This window comes from Sylvia atricapilla, chromosome 18, assembly GCF_009819655.1.
Source record: "Sylvia atricapilla isolate bSylAtr1 chromosome 18, bSylAtr1.pri, whole genome shotgun sequence".
Lineage (NCBI taxonomy): Eukaryota > Metazoa > Chordata > Aves > Passeriformes > Sylviidae > Sylvia > Sylvia atricapilla.
The window spans coordinates 7251555-7266913 of NC_089157.1; the positions used below are offsets into that span (position 1 = coordinate 7251555).

Below are 15359 nucleotides of genomic sequence, written 5' to 3' on the forward strand. Positions count from 1 at the left end.
AACCCTGCTCGTGCCGGTGACAGCGCTGTCACCCCGGGGTGACACACGGCAGAGAGGCAGAGGGAGCTCCGTGGGAAACGCTCGCAGAGCCCACGGCCAGTTCCCTTAGACACGGCTGGGACTCCCCACCCGCCGTGCCCCGCAGCCCGGACCCCTCACACCGCGGGTCCCGCTGCCCCGGGGAGCCGCCACGCTCGGATGCCCCGAGCGGGGTCAAACGTTCAGGCTCATTAACATCTCATTAACACATTCCTCCCGGTTACCGGGGAGGCGCTGCGGCCCCGCGGGGGGGGTTGGGGCGGGTGTCCCGGGCTTCCCTCCCCGGTACCGGCCGCACGCGTGCCGGGGCGGGGCGTCCGGGGGGGCGTGGCCGGTACCGGGGAGGGGCGTGGCCGGCGCGCCAATGGCGGGGCCGTTCTCGGGCGTGACGTCAGCGGCGGCGGCGGCTGCACGTGGGCGCGGGGCGGGCGGGCGCAGAGCGGCGCAGAGCGGGCGGCGGGAGAGGCGGCGGCGGAGCAGCTGCGCGGCGGAGGGGCCTGACCCGCGCCCGGTCCGCGCCCTGTCCCGCGGCCCCAGCGCCCCTAGCCACCGGCGCTCGGCCCGGCCCCGCTCCCGGCTCACCCGCGCCGCGACAGCGGCCACAGCAAGGGGGAAGGAACCGCTCGCCGCGCAGCTGCCCCCTCGGGCCCCCTCCCCGCCGCCGCGGGCAGCTCCCATCGACCATGTCGCGGCCGCTCCCGCTGAACCCCCCGTTCCTGCCGCCCACCTACGGCGTGCTGAAGTCCCTTCTGGAAAACCCGCTCAAGCTGCCGCTCGCTCACGAAGACGGTGAGGCTTCCCCGGGACCCCCTCACATCGCTCCCCGCTTCCGCCGTCACTCGGGGTCCGCGGCGTCGCTTTCCCTTTTCCCTCCCCTCCGCGGCACCCCCGCTCCCCGCCCCGGCCGCTCCCCGGGCGCTGCAGCCCCGGGACGCCTCGCTCGGGGCGCTCTGCGGCCGCCCCGGCCCCGTCTAACGGGACGCGCTCGGTGCTCCCATCGCCGGTCCCGGGGATGGACGCCAAGGGCGCTCGGTGCCTCGGGTAGAGGGGGCCGGGATCCCCCATCTCAGGCCCCACGGCCCCCCGTCCAACGGGAGAAAGTTGCGGCTTCCCCGGGAAGCGGAGGCAGCTCGGGAATACCCGCGCCGCGTATGGATCGAGCGCGCCCGAAAAGCAACAAACTGAGGGAAGGTCTCGCAGTTCCTGTCTCCTCGTCTTTCCGAGTTACACTGCCAAGCCACTCGCAGGATTTCACCGGGGCTCTTGTACGAGGTTAAAAATAAAATGCTGCGAAGTCTTGGTAGCTGACAGGAAGCTTTATGAGTTCAGATCCTTGCAGATCTTGCAGGGAAATCAGGCGTTTCCCTTATAAAACGTGCACTGAAATCACTGGGGGCTGCAGAAATGAGGAAGCCTCAGTTTAACTTTTTTTTTTTTTGCTTCTACCTTTGAATATTTTGTTGTCTCTTGTGCACGTTCAAAACTACGTTCTCTCAGCCTTTGGCACTCTATTTTAGTAACATTCAGAAGTGCAGAATTTGAGGACTGCTTTGCTTGTGCAAGGACTAGCAAGATCTGGACCTTAGTTTAAAAGAATGACAGGATCCCAGGGATTTTAGGCTAAGACTGTTCTGTTTCAACTGAATATATCAATAACTTCCAGTTTGCCGGAATACTTAAATGTTTACTTTTAAGTCTGCTGAGTACTTTTTGATGCTGACGTTTAAAGCTGTGCATGGGGTGGAATTGTTAAGTAAAAACAAAGTGCAATCTCAAAAATGTGGTTAGTTCCCACAAAGGTGCTCGGTGACATGACCCTTCAATTCTCTTTCAAGTAGAGTGAGTCAAAGGAGTTATTTTTTCGAAGAGAGTATTCCTTTCTTACACATTAGTAGTAGCTAATGTTTTAATTGCTGAGTTCTTACATGTTTATTATGTGTTTTTGTTTAAGCATTCGGTAAAGAAAAAGACAAAGAGAAGAAGTTAGATGATGACAGCACTGGTACCACAGTCCCTCAGTCAGCTTTCTTGGGTCCAACATTATGGGACAAGACACTGCCATATGATGGAGACACTTTCCAGTTGGAATACATGGACCTGGAAGAATTCCTCTCAGAAAATGGCATTCCACCCAGCCCAAACCAGCACGAGCCTAGCCCACACCAGTCAGGTCTCCAGCAAGCTACCTCAGCATCACCTTCTGTCATGGACCTCAGCAGCAGGGCTTCTACTTCAGTCCATCCAGGCATGGTGTCGCAGAACTGCATGCAGAGCCCAGTCAGACCAGGTAAATCAGCCCTTAGAACTTCCCTGTGGAATTTGGCATGAACCCCTGCTCCCCACTGTAAATCACTGCTTCTCCCTGTGCATCTGACAGGCAGCTTTGAGCCCAGAGGATTCCTGTCACTCACACTCCAGCAAATAAAAACAATAGCTCCAGTTATCGCTAAGCTGCTCCGCCAGGATTTTTGTTAAATTATTGAAGGAAAGCTCTGGGAATCCCAAGGAAACTTGGCTATCTTAGTTGGTATCTTAGCTGTTAGCAAGTAAAAAGACCACAGACAGAATGTCACACATGCCACAGTGTTAAAAGAGCAAGGAAAAACTCTGTGAAAGAGAATATTCCTTCAGCCAATATTTGATGTGAGAATACAGGACTGGGCAGTTATTCTGGAGTTAAAGGTTAATGCTTCTTACTTGAAATTTTGGCCGTAATCTTTCTCTCTACTGAGCAAAGTAAAATTTGCCACAGGAACTGAGTTTTGGAACAACATTATAATCTTGCTTAAATTGGCATAAACTGAGTGTAACTCTGACCTGAGTTCATAACTTGCATCTGTAGTCACCTTAAGCTTAAGAAAACACCGTGGAGTCCAAGGCCTGGTTGTAATGCACAATTCCAGCCCATCTGATGTCAGTGGAAGTCTTTTATTATTTTATTAGCACTTGAGATCATTCGTTTAGAGACACCAGTCCGAATCCAGAGTAGCTGCTCTGGCTTGACACCAGCGTGGCTGAGATCATGGACAGTGGCGAGCGTCAGTGTTGAAGTTTGGGAAATATGGAGCGTTGCCTTTTTCCTTAAAAAAACCCCAAAAGTACAGAGAGTGACTTATTTATTGGGCTCTTCTGCTCACACAAGGTGTGCTAGAGCAAAGTGTGCTCTTGGCAGCAGGAAACCTCTCCTTTCCCTTCTGCTTGATCATTTGCCATGCTCAGCGTGCAGTCATTGTCAGAATAATCTGTTAAGGAGGCAAAAATAAATAAATAGAGAGGCAAAAGTTGTGGAGCAGCATGAAATGGAAGTGTCTTACTAGTCTGCAATGTTCCTGTCTCGTTAAAAAGCAATAAAATATCCCCTAAAGCTCCCCAAACCTGTCAACAGACTCCTTGGCCCCCCGTCAGAAGTGTTCAGTCATGGATTTCATTTACTTACTTTTGCTGTGTGTGGATTTGACTTTGCTTTGTGTTTCAGTTTCAAGGCTTTCCATGGTTAACTAATAACTTATAAGGGTGTCCAAAGTTAAAATATATTTGGAGTAGGCAAGAGCAGAACATGAAACCCATTGCTTTTTCTGAACCAGCTTTAAAAATAGTGGATATGTGCTCCACTGTTTTCTGTCACTTGTGCACACACAAAATTAAAAGCAGATCATTTATCTGTCCTGATTCTCTCTCTCTCTCTTTTTTTTTTTTTTTTTTTTTTTTCCCAGAGGAGCCTGGTAGTGAGCCAGGCTTTTAATGATCACCTGTCAGAATTTATTTGTAATCAGCTATCTGTGTGACTTTTCAACTCATTGATTTTTTCCAGTTTTTCCTGAGCCCTTTGCAGCTCAGGATTACAAACTTGCTGCACTTTTTTACTGTTGTAAAGGACGTCATGTCTCTTGGGGTAGGATAAAACATCTCAATTTGCAGGTATTTTTCCCAACACCATCTTGCCTTAATAAGAATATTTTTTTATTAAGTGTGTTTTTGGTTTGGTTGGTTGGGTTGTTTTTTTTTAAAGGCAGTTCATTTCACTTCTTAAATAGTATTTTTTGTCCCCCATTACAGATAGGAAGTGTGACTTAATTAACAGTAGTCTGGTTTATCATCAGATTGTTGAAATTTTTACATGCTATCATGTGAAAATCTTTCTTTGACAGTCAGTACTGAAGAGACGACCATCTCACAGTTTAGCATTTGAGGAAGTTTGAGAATATAACAGCATATATTTTTTAAGAAAAAATAATAAAAGTAAAAATCAGCATTTAAGAGTTATCATAAAAGGGCCAAGGCAAATGTGCTGCTTTGAAATTGGGAGGTAAATGTTAAAATCATTGTAATGAAGCCTGTTGGTTAATGTATCTGAAGACATTTAAAACAGATTTTTTAAAATTGTCATATAAAGAAATGTTTTTAGTTGGTGTGAGCTATCACTCCAGTAGGCATAGCCTTGTGATTTGTAGTACCATAATAAAGCAAAGAACAAGTAGTAGGAAGTATACAATTTCAATACAGATTGATTCCATGTGATCTTATTACTTTCAGGAAAACTGAATGTTTTAGGTGACAGTAATTCTAAAAATATTTCACTGGTGTGTTTTCTGAATTTTGCCTTGTAATGGGAGCCTGTGTGAGCGTGTGGGGCTAGAGAGAGGGTCCAGTCCTGTGATGCTCCTGTCCCTCTTTAAATGGCTCTGCGGGTTTAGCACCAGGAGGTGGTCACAGCTGCCGCCCTGGCTGTGCCCTGGCTCAGGGGGACATTCCCCCTGCCCTTGGGGCCCCAGCTGTGACTCAGGGACGTGCCCGGGCCAGGGATGGTCCATGGCAGGGCAGCAGGAGGAGATTTAATTTTGTGCACGTGTTCCCGCACAAGCTTCATCTGTCTGTAGGAGTGAGTGGTGTTGCCCAAATGTGTTTTGTGCCGTGTGTGGAAGAGACCAGGAGATCTGCACTGGTGTTCCCTGAGTGTCATCAGGCTCAGCAAAACTCTGCTGACCCTGACTGTGGATGTGGCATTACCAAAATCCACACTGATTTTCTTTCTTCCTGCTAAAAAACGTAATGGCAACAGAAAGGATCTGTATGATTATAATTTAATTCTGTATTTGCAGCTCAGATTGTCTGGTCAATGGATAGATGTTTAGGCTCACCGGTTTATCATCTGCAAAGAGCAAAGCAAACAAACACCTACTTCCCATATTTCCCATTTCTGTTCAGGGAATGTAGTTACAGAAATTTCTGGCTTTGTTTTGATGAGGGACACAGGATAATGACTTGCAAGAGTGAAACCACGTATTTATCTTTCACAGTGCTGATTATATTAATAAAAAATAGTATTTTGATTAATTTTAGCGTTGCAGACCAACATTCATTGTCACGTGTAAATGCATTTAAAACCTCTGTTTTATCTTGGTATTGGATGCTGGTAGGTTGGTTGAAATCTATGGTCTCTTCAGAAAAAGGTTGTCAGATTTTTATGAAGCTTTTGAAGTAACTCATTACTGCAAACACACTTCTGTGGTTCTTCATCTGTTGCACACCTCATGTAGTCTTTTGGTGGAATGTAATTCCATTTAAATGCAGAGTCCTTAAGGAAATCTGAAGTAATTTTTAGCTGTTTGTATGTAAAGGAAGGGTGTATATTTTTCAGGTGACTAGTTGGTTGTTGCTTTTTACTTGGCTCTTTTCCCCGTGTAGCCCTGGTGGAGGTGGTTGGGGCAGGTACTATAAAGGGTTTGGAAGGTGTGAATTAGGGAAGATCTGGTGGAGAATCCTAACTAGAAGGTTTTTGGGATTTAGTAGTCAAGATCAGAATTTTCTGTTTGCCACCAAAGCCTTGGATGTGGGGCTGTGTCACAGGGCTGGAACAGTGATAACCAGGTGGTGTTTCTGCCTTGCTCCAGAGGAGGACAGGGCTGTTGGGGGCTCTGGGAGAGCTCCCTCCGTTGTGTTCTCTGATGGTGATTTTCTGTCTGTGTTGCCTGCATGGCTGGGTGCCTTAGACTGCTTGCCAAAGATTATTTAAGGAAAGAAAAAAACCCCACAAGCTTTGTAATCCACTGCAGAAATGTACCTATGTGCGATATCTACGAGTCTTCACTTAAAAAAAAGTAAAATTAGAGGCACATTAATCAAAAAGCTGAGAATTGTTTCCGTGTGAAGTGCAGTTACACCTCCCACCCCCCAAAGCTTTTTATGAGGTGCTGTGGTTTGTTTGATCAGTCCAGACATTCTGTCTAGAGCATAGTATCCATCACCTCTGGCTTCTTGCACAGGCGCTGAGCTGCAGCGACTGACAGCAGGCACCACTGGGTGGGTTTCAGTGTTTTTTTGGAGCCTGTGTTTGTGCCAGGCACAGCAGCCAGCTGGGAGAGGCTTGTTCTTGCTCCACACAGCTCATCCCGGGCTGAGGTGGTGCCGGGGCAGCCCCCAAAGGGTGTGTGTGCAGCACTCCCTGTATTGCAGCCGTCCTTCCCCTGCATTTCTTAACCTGACCTCCACCTCCTCCTCCAGCCCAGCTTGGCAGAGCGGAGGGCAGCATTCCCAGCTGCCAGCCTGCGCGTGGAATCCTCTCCTGAGCTTTAATCACTGTTTACAAGCAGGAACCCCTTCTCTCCCAGAGGCCGAGGGCTCTCCGCGGGAATTTCCTGACCTTCGGCCTCCCACGTGAGGATGGGAATGACCAAGCTCCAGCATGGCCAGGCTGGTACCAGGAGCTGCTCTTCACATTGAGCCTCACGTGAGGCTGTGGGTGCCTGCAGGCCCATGTGCTCCAGGCACGTGTCCCTGCCCTGTGCAGCTCCTGCCAGCGCCGGTCCAAACTGCGCCGACACGGAGAAGCTGCGCCCTGCGCTGCCACTGCCAAGGAAGTGAAATCCGTGGGCAAGCCTCGCGAAACTGCTCTCTGCATGGATCAAAGGAAGATGCAAAATATATTCAGGCAAATATTAAAAATAGCCTGTCACATGGTAACGGAGGGGGGGGGAAGAAAAAAAGTGCTGAGCACACAGGCTTGTTAATGCTGGAAGCGAGAACACTGTGTCTCCTTCGAGAGAGCTGATTTTAATATTCACAGTTAAATGCTGATTATTGGGTAAATAATTGCTTGACTGTGTAAAAGAACTTTAAGTTAGTTCGGAATTCAAACAGTAAACAGCATGATCTCAGGTGTTAGGCTGTGCAGGGAGAGCTCCTTGGGCAAGGAAGGGCTATGCAGATTTAGGAAGAGAGCACAAGACCTAGGATTTGGGGTTAGGGTGGGGTTTTTGTTGTCCTCTTCAAGATATTTCAAGGGTGTCTTGAGTGTCAAGCTTGTTACAATTACTTAGAAAAGTATGATATATTTTTCAGAGCTTTGCTTCCATCTCAGAATGCATTGCTGAGTGATTGAATGGTTCTCAGTGCAGTGATTAGATTTTTTTAAGGAGCAAGTACACCCTGAAGTCTTTCATAAAACAATATATTATTGTGAAGAGAGAAGACCTCATCAGGAGATGTATACAAAGACACTGCTATTATCTGATTAGATGAAGCTACTAGGAAACACATTAAATTGTTCAATCTTACATATTTTGGTGACAGCAAATTGGCAATTGTGGGAGCTGCAGTGGCCAGATTCTGCCAATTAATCTCAGCAATAAGTACTTTGCTCCTCATGTGGTGTCCCTGATTTCTGTATTGCTCAGCAGGTAGGCAGCTTGTTGACTGCTCTCCATCACCTCCCTGGTGGAGCAGCAAAATGTCACCGTTCACTCTCTTGTCATTCATCTTTCTGGAATTTTTTTAAGGGGGTAACAGCTCTTAGTGACCAGTGGAGTTTTTACAGGATGAAAGGACTTAGTCACCATCAGTTAAAAGGACTTTAGTGCATTTTGAAATCAAGTTTGGTTGCTTGGCAGTATGCTGTGGAGCTGTTTAGTATTTATATCACACAAAACATGAGCATAGGTTTCTTTTTTTTTTTTTTTTTTTTTTTCTTTTGTTAAGTCTTCCTTTCATAACAAATAAAATATATTTTCAATATTTGTCTGAATTTCACAGAAGACTGGCGATCAGAAAAAATATTTCGGCTAAGTTATTTTCAAGAAAAACTGTGGGTTGATCTTAAGTAGATAATGAAAACTCTGGAAAAAACCATTTACTTAAATCTCAGATCTATTCCACTTAATGGACTAAGTTATACATAATCACTTGGTGTAGAGAAAATGAGTGTAAAATGCACAGCTGTGTCAAAATGAATTTATGACAAACAGGTTTTTTGTAGCTTGTATATTTTTTTTAAAATGAACAAATGGTGATAAAGCAGCTCTCTGTTTATCACAAAGTTGAATTTGGTCTTGAGAGCTGCAGTGTGGAGAGCTAACACAGGTGGGTAAGGCAGCATGTGTTGCAATATTCTTTTGTTGTTGGTTTTTTTTCTTCTGATGCTCTTCACAGCACTTCAGCTTTGCATGACTGAGGTGTTATCCATCAAGTCTTAAACAAATGCAAAATACTGTTCAGCCTCTCACATTTCTCACACACTTGAAGCTGTGGTACAGTTCTGCTTCCCCTGTCCCATTCTCTCAACTAAGTTTTGCCAGGGCTGAATTTGGGCCAGATTTTTGTTGTGCACCCTCCAACACCATTGCTTAGCTCCTCTGATGTGGCAAGCTCTTGCTTCAGGGTTCTCTTCTCAACTTTGAGAGAAACAGCTCTAGCTCTTCATCCCACTGGCATTATTCTCTTGTTCATATTATTTGCAATTTAATGAAAACAGGCACTGAGCATCTTGGAGCTCTTTGTTTTGGTGTATGGCTGTTGTAGGAGGAAATAAAAAAATCCAGCTTGCATTAGGGTTCTAGAAAACTCAGCTCCTTGTTAACTGGAACACGAATGTAGATTACTACTCATAACAGGAACCTGCAGATGGATGCATTAGTATGTGTTTCCTTCGAGCAGAAGCTACAGTGAATTGGAGCAATAACTCACCTGTAACCAAATGTCATCCTTAAATACATAGTTGTAAAGCAGAGAGGCAAAAATACAGAGTTTGGCAAAGATTTGTCGAAGATGGAGAATGATTTTAAAAAAAGGCATTCTTTTCCAATTAGCCTTAGGGAGCTCAGCTTGCTGTAAATTCTTTGTTCTGGAACTTGGCTATGGACAATAGGTCAAAGATTAAGTAATTCATTACAGAACTGGTTGGTTCTCCTGAGTTTAATAAACAAATGAATGAACAGGGTTCTCTGTCTACAGCAAGATCAGTTAATTTGTGTGGCAGTGATTGGATCTTAAGTTTCATTTAAAACACTTGCAAGGCCTTCCTACTTACTTAATGTCCATGTGGCCATTGGTGCCTTTGAGGTGACCTGGTCACTTCATGGCACAGGTGAAAGCACTCCAACAGAAATGAAACGTGAAGAGGAAGGAAACTGTAAATTGCATTTGGAAAAAGTGAAGGAACAATAATGTGAAACTTCAAAGCACAAAATACTGCAGAAATGCATTCAGTGGAGCAATCAATACTTTTAGGACAGCAAGATTATTGAATAACAGCACTAAACCTTCTTGTAGAAGAGCACATTGCAGAAGGCTGCAGAACATAAAAGCACAGGCTCAAGGCTTGTGCTGAAGCAGAGATGACTTAAAACAATTCAGTCACTTTTACCAACTCTTCGTTGCAACATTCCACCGAGAAGTCTGCTTAAAAAACTCTGTTCTTGCTTTAGTCATGCTTAGTAAGTAGGAACTAAGCACTCAAACCCAAATCCTATTCCTCATCACAACAGAGAGGGTTAAACTGAATTTGAAGGGCCCTGCAGCAATCAGCCCTCAACTGCTGCCTCTCTTTGTGCTGCAAAGTGGAAATACGGATGTTGGTGATGTCTGCAGTCCCTGCAGCTGCAGCCCTTTGGTGGAGCACTGGCCCTTCTGGGCACATAACTCCTGCAGCATTTGCTTGTGAGAGATGAGCATTGGGGTATTTTTTTGTTACTGTTTTTCTATGAAAACAAACTAACCTGGTCATGCTAGGTGTGTTATGGCCTCTTGCGTATTCCTGTTTGCTGGTTTTTGATTATATCGGCAGATTTTAACCGAATGTAGCAAGGAAGTTGTGATTTTGAAGAATTGCTTATGGGCCTAAAATTTCATGAAAACGAATGAGTGGATGTGTGAGTGGATACAGGGTTGGGAATGTGTTACTGAGCAGGGGTAATGCAAATGTGTGTTTTCTACATCAGAAAAGGTACATAAGACCTTTAAAATGCCTGATTTGCGTGAAATACTTCTAGAAAAGCTGACACCCTTTTAGACACCATGAGATGCCAATTCTCTTTGAGAAAAGAATCTGCAAGAAACCAAATTTTATTGGTTTAGTGTGTGTTGGAGGGATGGGAGTCACAAACATTTCTGCCCTTCTTCGTCTTCCTTGGAACTCCTCAGCTTCTCAGGTTCTGTGATTAGATGAGACTCTGGAGTTCCATTTAAAAAGAGAATTTAGCAAACGAGCTGTAAGGTTTGTAAATAAGATCTTGAGAGTTCTGGTCCCATGCAATGGAATGGTCTTGATCCTCTCCAAAACCAAGCACGGTTATTTTACTGAGAAATTTTCCCAGCTTTATGCATCCTTGTTGTATCCTTTTCCTCTTGTGCAGCAGAGTCACCCGAGCTTTGCTGCCTCGTTTGAAACTACCTTGCAGTGATCTAACTTCAGATTTGGTGGCTCTTTGATGGATCACAATTCTTGCAGTGTCACATGCAGGCGGGCGTCCAAGTGACCTTGTGCGCGCATCCCGCTGCTCAACCCGCACTGCACACGGAGCTGGCTGGCTCTGATCTGGGAAATTTTCCACCCTGCCACCGGGGTCTGGGCTGCAGCGAGGTCAGGAGTCAGAGAAGAACAGGGGAGAGTGAGAGTGGGCTAAAAATGTTGAGGGATCAAAGAGGAAAAGTAGGTCGTGGCAGGGTATGTGCACTGGGAGGAGGGCTGGGGGAGCACAAGTGAGGGGGAAGATTTGTTTTGCTATTGGCTTTTCAAAGTTGTGCAATTTAAGAATTGGATTAACCTGATATGACTTGGTTTTTCTGCCAGATTAGATATGTCGAGTTTCTTGGCGTTGTGAGTTGTACAGTACATTGTGTGCTGTAAAATATGGGTGTGTCGGCATAGAGCTGTAGTGACACAACCCACTCTCGGTGTAATGCAGCACTGCTGGGTGGACTCCCCTGCTCTCTCTCCCCCAACATATCCTTGGCAGGGCATTTACCAACCTGAGAGAGCTTCTCTGTGTCCCTACATTCTGTTTGCAGCACAGCATGAAGACATTTTAGTACCGTTTCTGATAAGGTAACACTTAACCTGAGGTCTAAGAACCTGTTTGGTGTGGCCGTGGTATATGCAGTATTAAATGTCTCTAAAAAAGAAAAAATTTGTTTAAAGAGACACTTAAGAGTTTCTTCCTGCTTCCTCAGGATTAAGCTGGGGAAAGTTTATTGGGAAATGCTGCAATTTTTTGTCTGCCTTTTTTGAAGAGTGAAAAAGCAGATACAGTTCTGAAATAACTGTGAATGCTGAGCTCACTGTTTTTTGAAGTATACCACAGCAGCATATCAATGCCAAATTTTTACAGTAGTATATTTTTGCTCAGTGGTTTTGGATTTTTGTTTTTGTTTTGATTTTGGTGCAGCATTCATCCTGAGATAATTTGATTTGGTGTATCCTTTTTATACACTGGGCTTGCCCTGTGAAACAGCCCAATTCTCCCTGGTTATTGCTGGGTGAGGGTGGAGTAGTAAAGAAAGGTGAACAGAATCACAGCCCTGTCCAGCTGAGTGATCACTGCTCTGATTAATAGAGTGTGAAGACTTTGGGACATGAAATGACACATACTTTGGGGCACTGTTGTTTAATTCCTGCTCTGGTTTTCCAGACTTTTCCAGGGACCTGAGCTACCCAAGCAGGTCAGTCATGATGGACTGATCTTACATGACCTTTGTCACCAGCTGTCTAAGAGCCTGCCCTCTGTATCAAGAGCTGTACACTGAAAACTGAGGAGTCACTACAGGCACTACTCTGCCTGTAGTGAAGATTGATTCTCTTGGGAGAGAAGAGCATAAATAACAGATCAGGTTAATAAATCACATATCTAGATTATGTCATGCTCGTCAGCCATGTCTTGTTAATGTGTGTTACTCTACCAACTCACAAAGACAAAAAGCCACAGGGCTTGCTTATCAGGTGAAGGTGTTTCTGGAGTGGTAGAACATTTTCTGAATTGCTTCTGGAGTAATAGAGCATTTTTTGAGAGTAACATCAATTTAGTAAAGTGGAGCAGGAAGCTGACCCTGTAAACACCTGCATCACTCAACTCTATACTTACGTGAGAGAACTGGGGAAGAGTGCAGCATATTTGAAGTTAACCTGCATATCTGCCTTCTGAGGAGGTGAAACCACCAGCCTTCAGTAACACGTGTTGGACAGCAGTGCTTTGGGTGTCTGAAACACTTTGCCTGTGGATGGGTGCCTTGCACTTAAACAATCAGGACATGGATTGTCCAGGCTCCCAGGCCTGATGTTGCTGCATCCATGATCATCACGTGTCTGCCTTCAGAAAGGCTGATCTTCCACTTGGCCCGTGCTCATCACCAGGTTTAAGAAGCACTTTTCTACAGTCTCTTATCTGCTCAATTTTCTCAGTGCGACATGGTTGATGTCATTGTTGAAAATTGTGGTAGTCTCTGTCTGGAAGCTGTTCTGAACACGTGAAAAGGAGTCATTAGCCAAGGAGAAGGAAAGAGCTGGAGGTGTAATTGTCAACTTGTGTGCGTCTCTGATTTCACCAGGTGCTGCACGTGTCTGGTTTATCAATTTATTTCTGTTAGAAAGTAAACAGATCTCACTTTTCTTATGTACTCTGCTGACTGCTTCAGCCAAGTTACTCTTATCTGCAGCAGGGATGTACTTCTGAGGTCTTGTGTTTGGGGGCTTTTCTTTCTGCATCCACATGTAATCTGCCCTCAGGGATCATGTGCAGCTCCGATGCTGGCCAGGGATGCTGTTTGTCTCTCCCTAAGTCAATTATTTAAAAGCATTATTATCACTACTGTCTAAGTATAATACCTGATCATGGGGGCAGCTGTTATCCCACACGTTTTTCAGGTTGAATCCTTTGGTTGGGTTCTGTTTTACTTTTTGGGTGTTTCTCTGTGCTCAGCAGTGGCTGTTCAAGGGCCATCTGCACAGTCTGAACCCTGGGCGTTGTGCACCGTCCATCCTGGCCCACATCCTGGCATGTCTGAGCACCTCTCAGTCTGCTCAGTGTGGACTTCAAAATCACTCAGCATTCTGCATTCTTGAAACACTGATGGGTAGCTGTCAATCTTATCCAACAAGGAATTTCCAGTGCCTTTTTCCAACCGGCTTCTGTCAGGATCTGCATCCTTGCAGGAGCTGGTGGTGTGTAACTCCAGTGGAGACCCAGCCGGGTGCTCAGCCCTGGGAGCCCAGTGAACACCTCGTTCAAATCCACCACTGGAAACCCAAACCTTTAAGCCAGCTCCTTAAGCAGTTCTGTCTGCTGCCCTTCAGTTTGCAGCCCGTGGCTGGTTGTTTCCCACTCTCACGTTTTCCCAAGTCTCTGGTGTGTACAGTCTGAAGATCACATTTAACCAACACAAGGAAATCGGCTTGGCCCGACGGGCTTCTCCGTCACGTGGCTGCAAATGTGTTCACTCTGTTCTGCCAGATTATGGCTGGCTGAGCAAAATACAGTGAAGCTCTGGGCTGCTGGCCAAGCTTTTATTTCAGTTTGGAGCTTACAGCCACATATTTGCTCTTTGGCAGGACATCCACTGGGGTATATTTGGATAGTAATCTAGCATTGTTTTGCTGGTTTTTTTCTTCTTATTTTTTTTTTTTTTTTTTTTTTTTTTTTTTTTTTTTTTTTTTTTTTTAATGCACGCAGATAGTATAATCCCAACACTTTGTCCAGTCTGTATGAGATTTCTCAGTGTGCCCCATGATGTGTGTGCACTCAGAACTTGTAGCTGTGACCTTTGATAAATATAAGTCAAAGCAATTAACTTTCTTTTATTGAAAAATGTTGGATGTCCTACTCTTTTCCCCCTCTGTGCTGATAACAGAGCTGTGTTGTTACTCTTTCCACGATCAAAAGCTTCAGTAGGGTTTGATTGAAGTCCAATTATGGAAGGAAGTAACTGTGCTGGAGCCCTGAAAATAGCAGTAATTGTTAAAATAATAAAGTGTGTCCTTGTGTGTCTTTATAATATTTAAAACTTCTTTTGGGGTGGAAGGGGGTGGCTTTCCTCTCGCTTTAAAATGAAAATATTCGCAAATGTCTTGGGAAAATAGGAGTGTGCTGTTAGAAGAATTTCTTTTCTCTGGATTTCTTCCTTCAGTTTTACTCTCCCCCCCAAGCTACCTTCCTCAGAAGCTGTTTGCATGCAGCCTGACTCATGCAGGAAAATAAAGCTGGATTTGATTTTTGACTGTATGGGAAGCTTTGAATTTGGGGGGGGGGTTAAAGGCTTTATGATGCAAACTCCTTTATTTCTCTGTGAAACAAAAAGGGGCTTTTCAAAATGCAGCATGTTTCGGAAAGTTGGCTCTGAGTTTGAAACCCCAGCATCTCCAAGGGCACCCTTGTATGAAAAAGCAGCACAAAAAGACATGATGCTTGGGAAAGGGGTACAAAATATGAGGGCAAGGGGCAGTGTTTGAGGGGCAGTTGCTGTCATCTTCCAAAGGGGCATCACTCTTCTAATGTGTGTGGAGGGGTTTGGTTTAGGTGAGCCTTGAGTTGTGGGGTTTTGGTTATTTCATCAAAAACTTTGAGCTGTGTCTGAACAGATCAACACTGGCAAAGCTGAAGTACTTTTCCCCAAATCTGCATGTTGTTGTTTAGGATATAAATATATTTTTGCTTCCTCTTAAGCTTTCCTGCATCCTCAGAGAGGGGGGAACCTGGGAGAGAGCCCAGTGGTGAGGCTCTCATCTGTAGTCAACTGGCAGAGCTTCAGCAAGGGAGAGCTTTGTGTCTTGATCTTAAAACCCAGCATGTCTAAATGCCTGTTTGCCAGTTGTAGTGTTAATTGAAACACTGATGTGAATAAATAGAAATTAAGATGGACAGTGATTGCCATAGGGGCTGCTTTGGTGATTTTATAGCTGAGACTGGTTTGAAATTACAGCAGGCTTTTACCAGGGTTTGGTTCTGTTTGTTTTTGGTTTTTTAACTCACGTGCTTGCACACACATCTGATACAGGTAGGACAGGATAATCCCTATGTGAAAATCAATCCTTGTGTACTTTTATTTCAGCCAGCTGGACT

The 15359-nt window shown here is 45.3% G+C and overlaps 1 protein-coding gene across 1 annotated transcript in view; it reads left to right on the top strand.

Annotated features, from left to right (window-relative positions):
- Window positions 1-493: 493 nt before the first annotated feature.
- The window catches only part of HLF (HLF transcription factor, PAR bZIP family member), a 31540-nt gene continuing 16674 nt past the window's right edge, over window positions 494-15359 (top strand). Inside the window, exons 1-2 of the mRNA XM_066332151.1 lie at window positions 494-828; window positions 1991-2326. Coding sequence (XP_066188248.1) covers window positions 723-828; window positions 1991-2326 — 442 coding nt within the window. The 5' untranslated portion in view covers window positions 494-722. The remainder of the gene's footprint in view (window positions 829-1990; window positions 2327-15359) is intronic.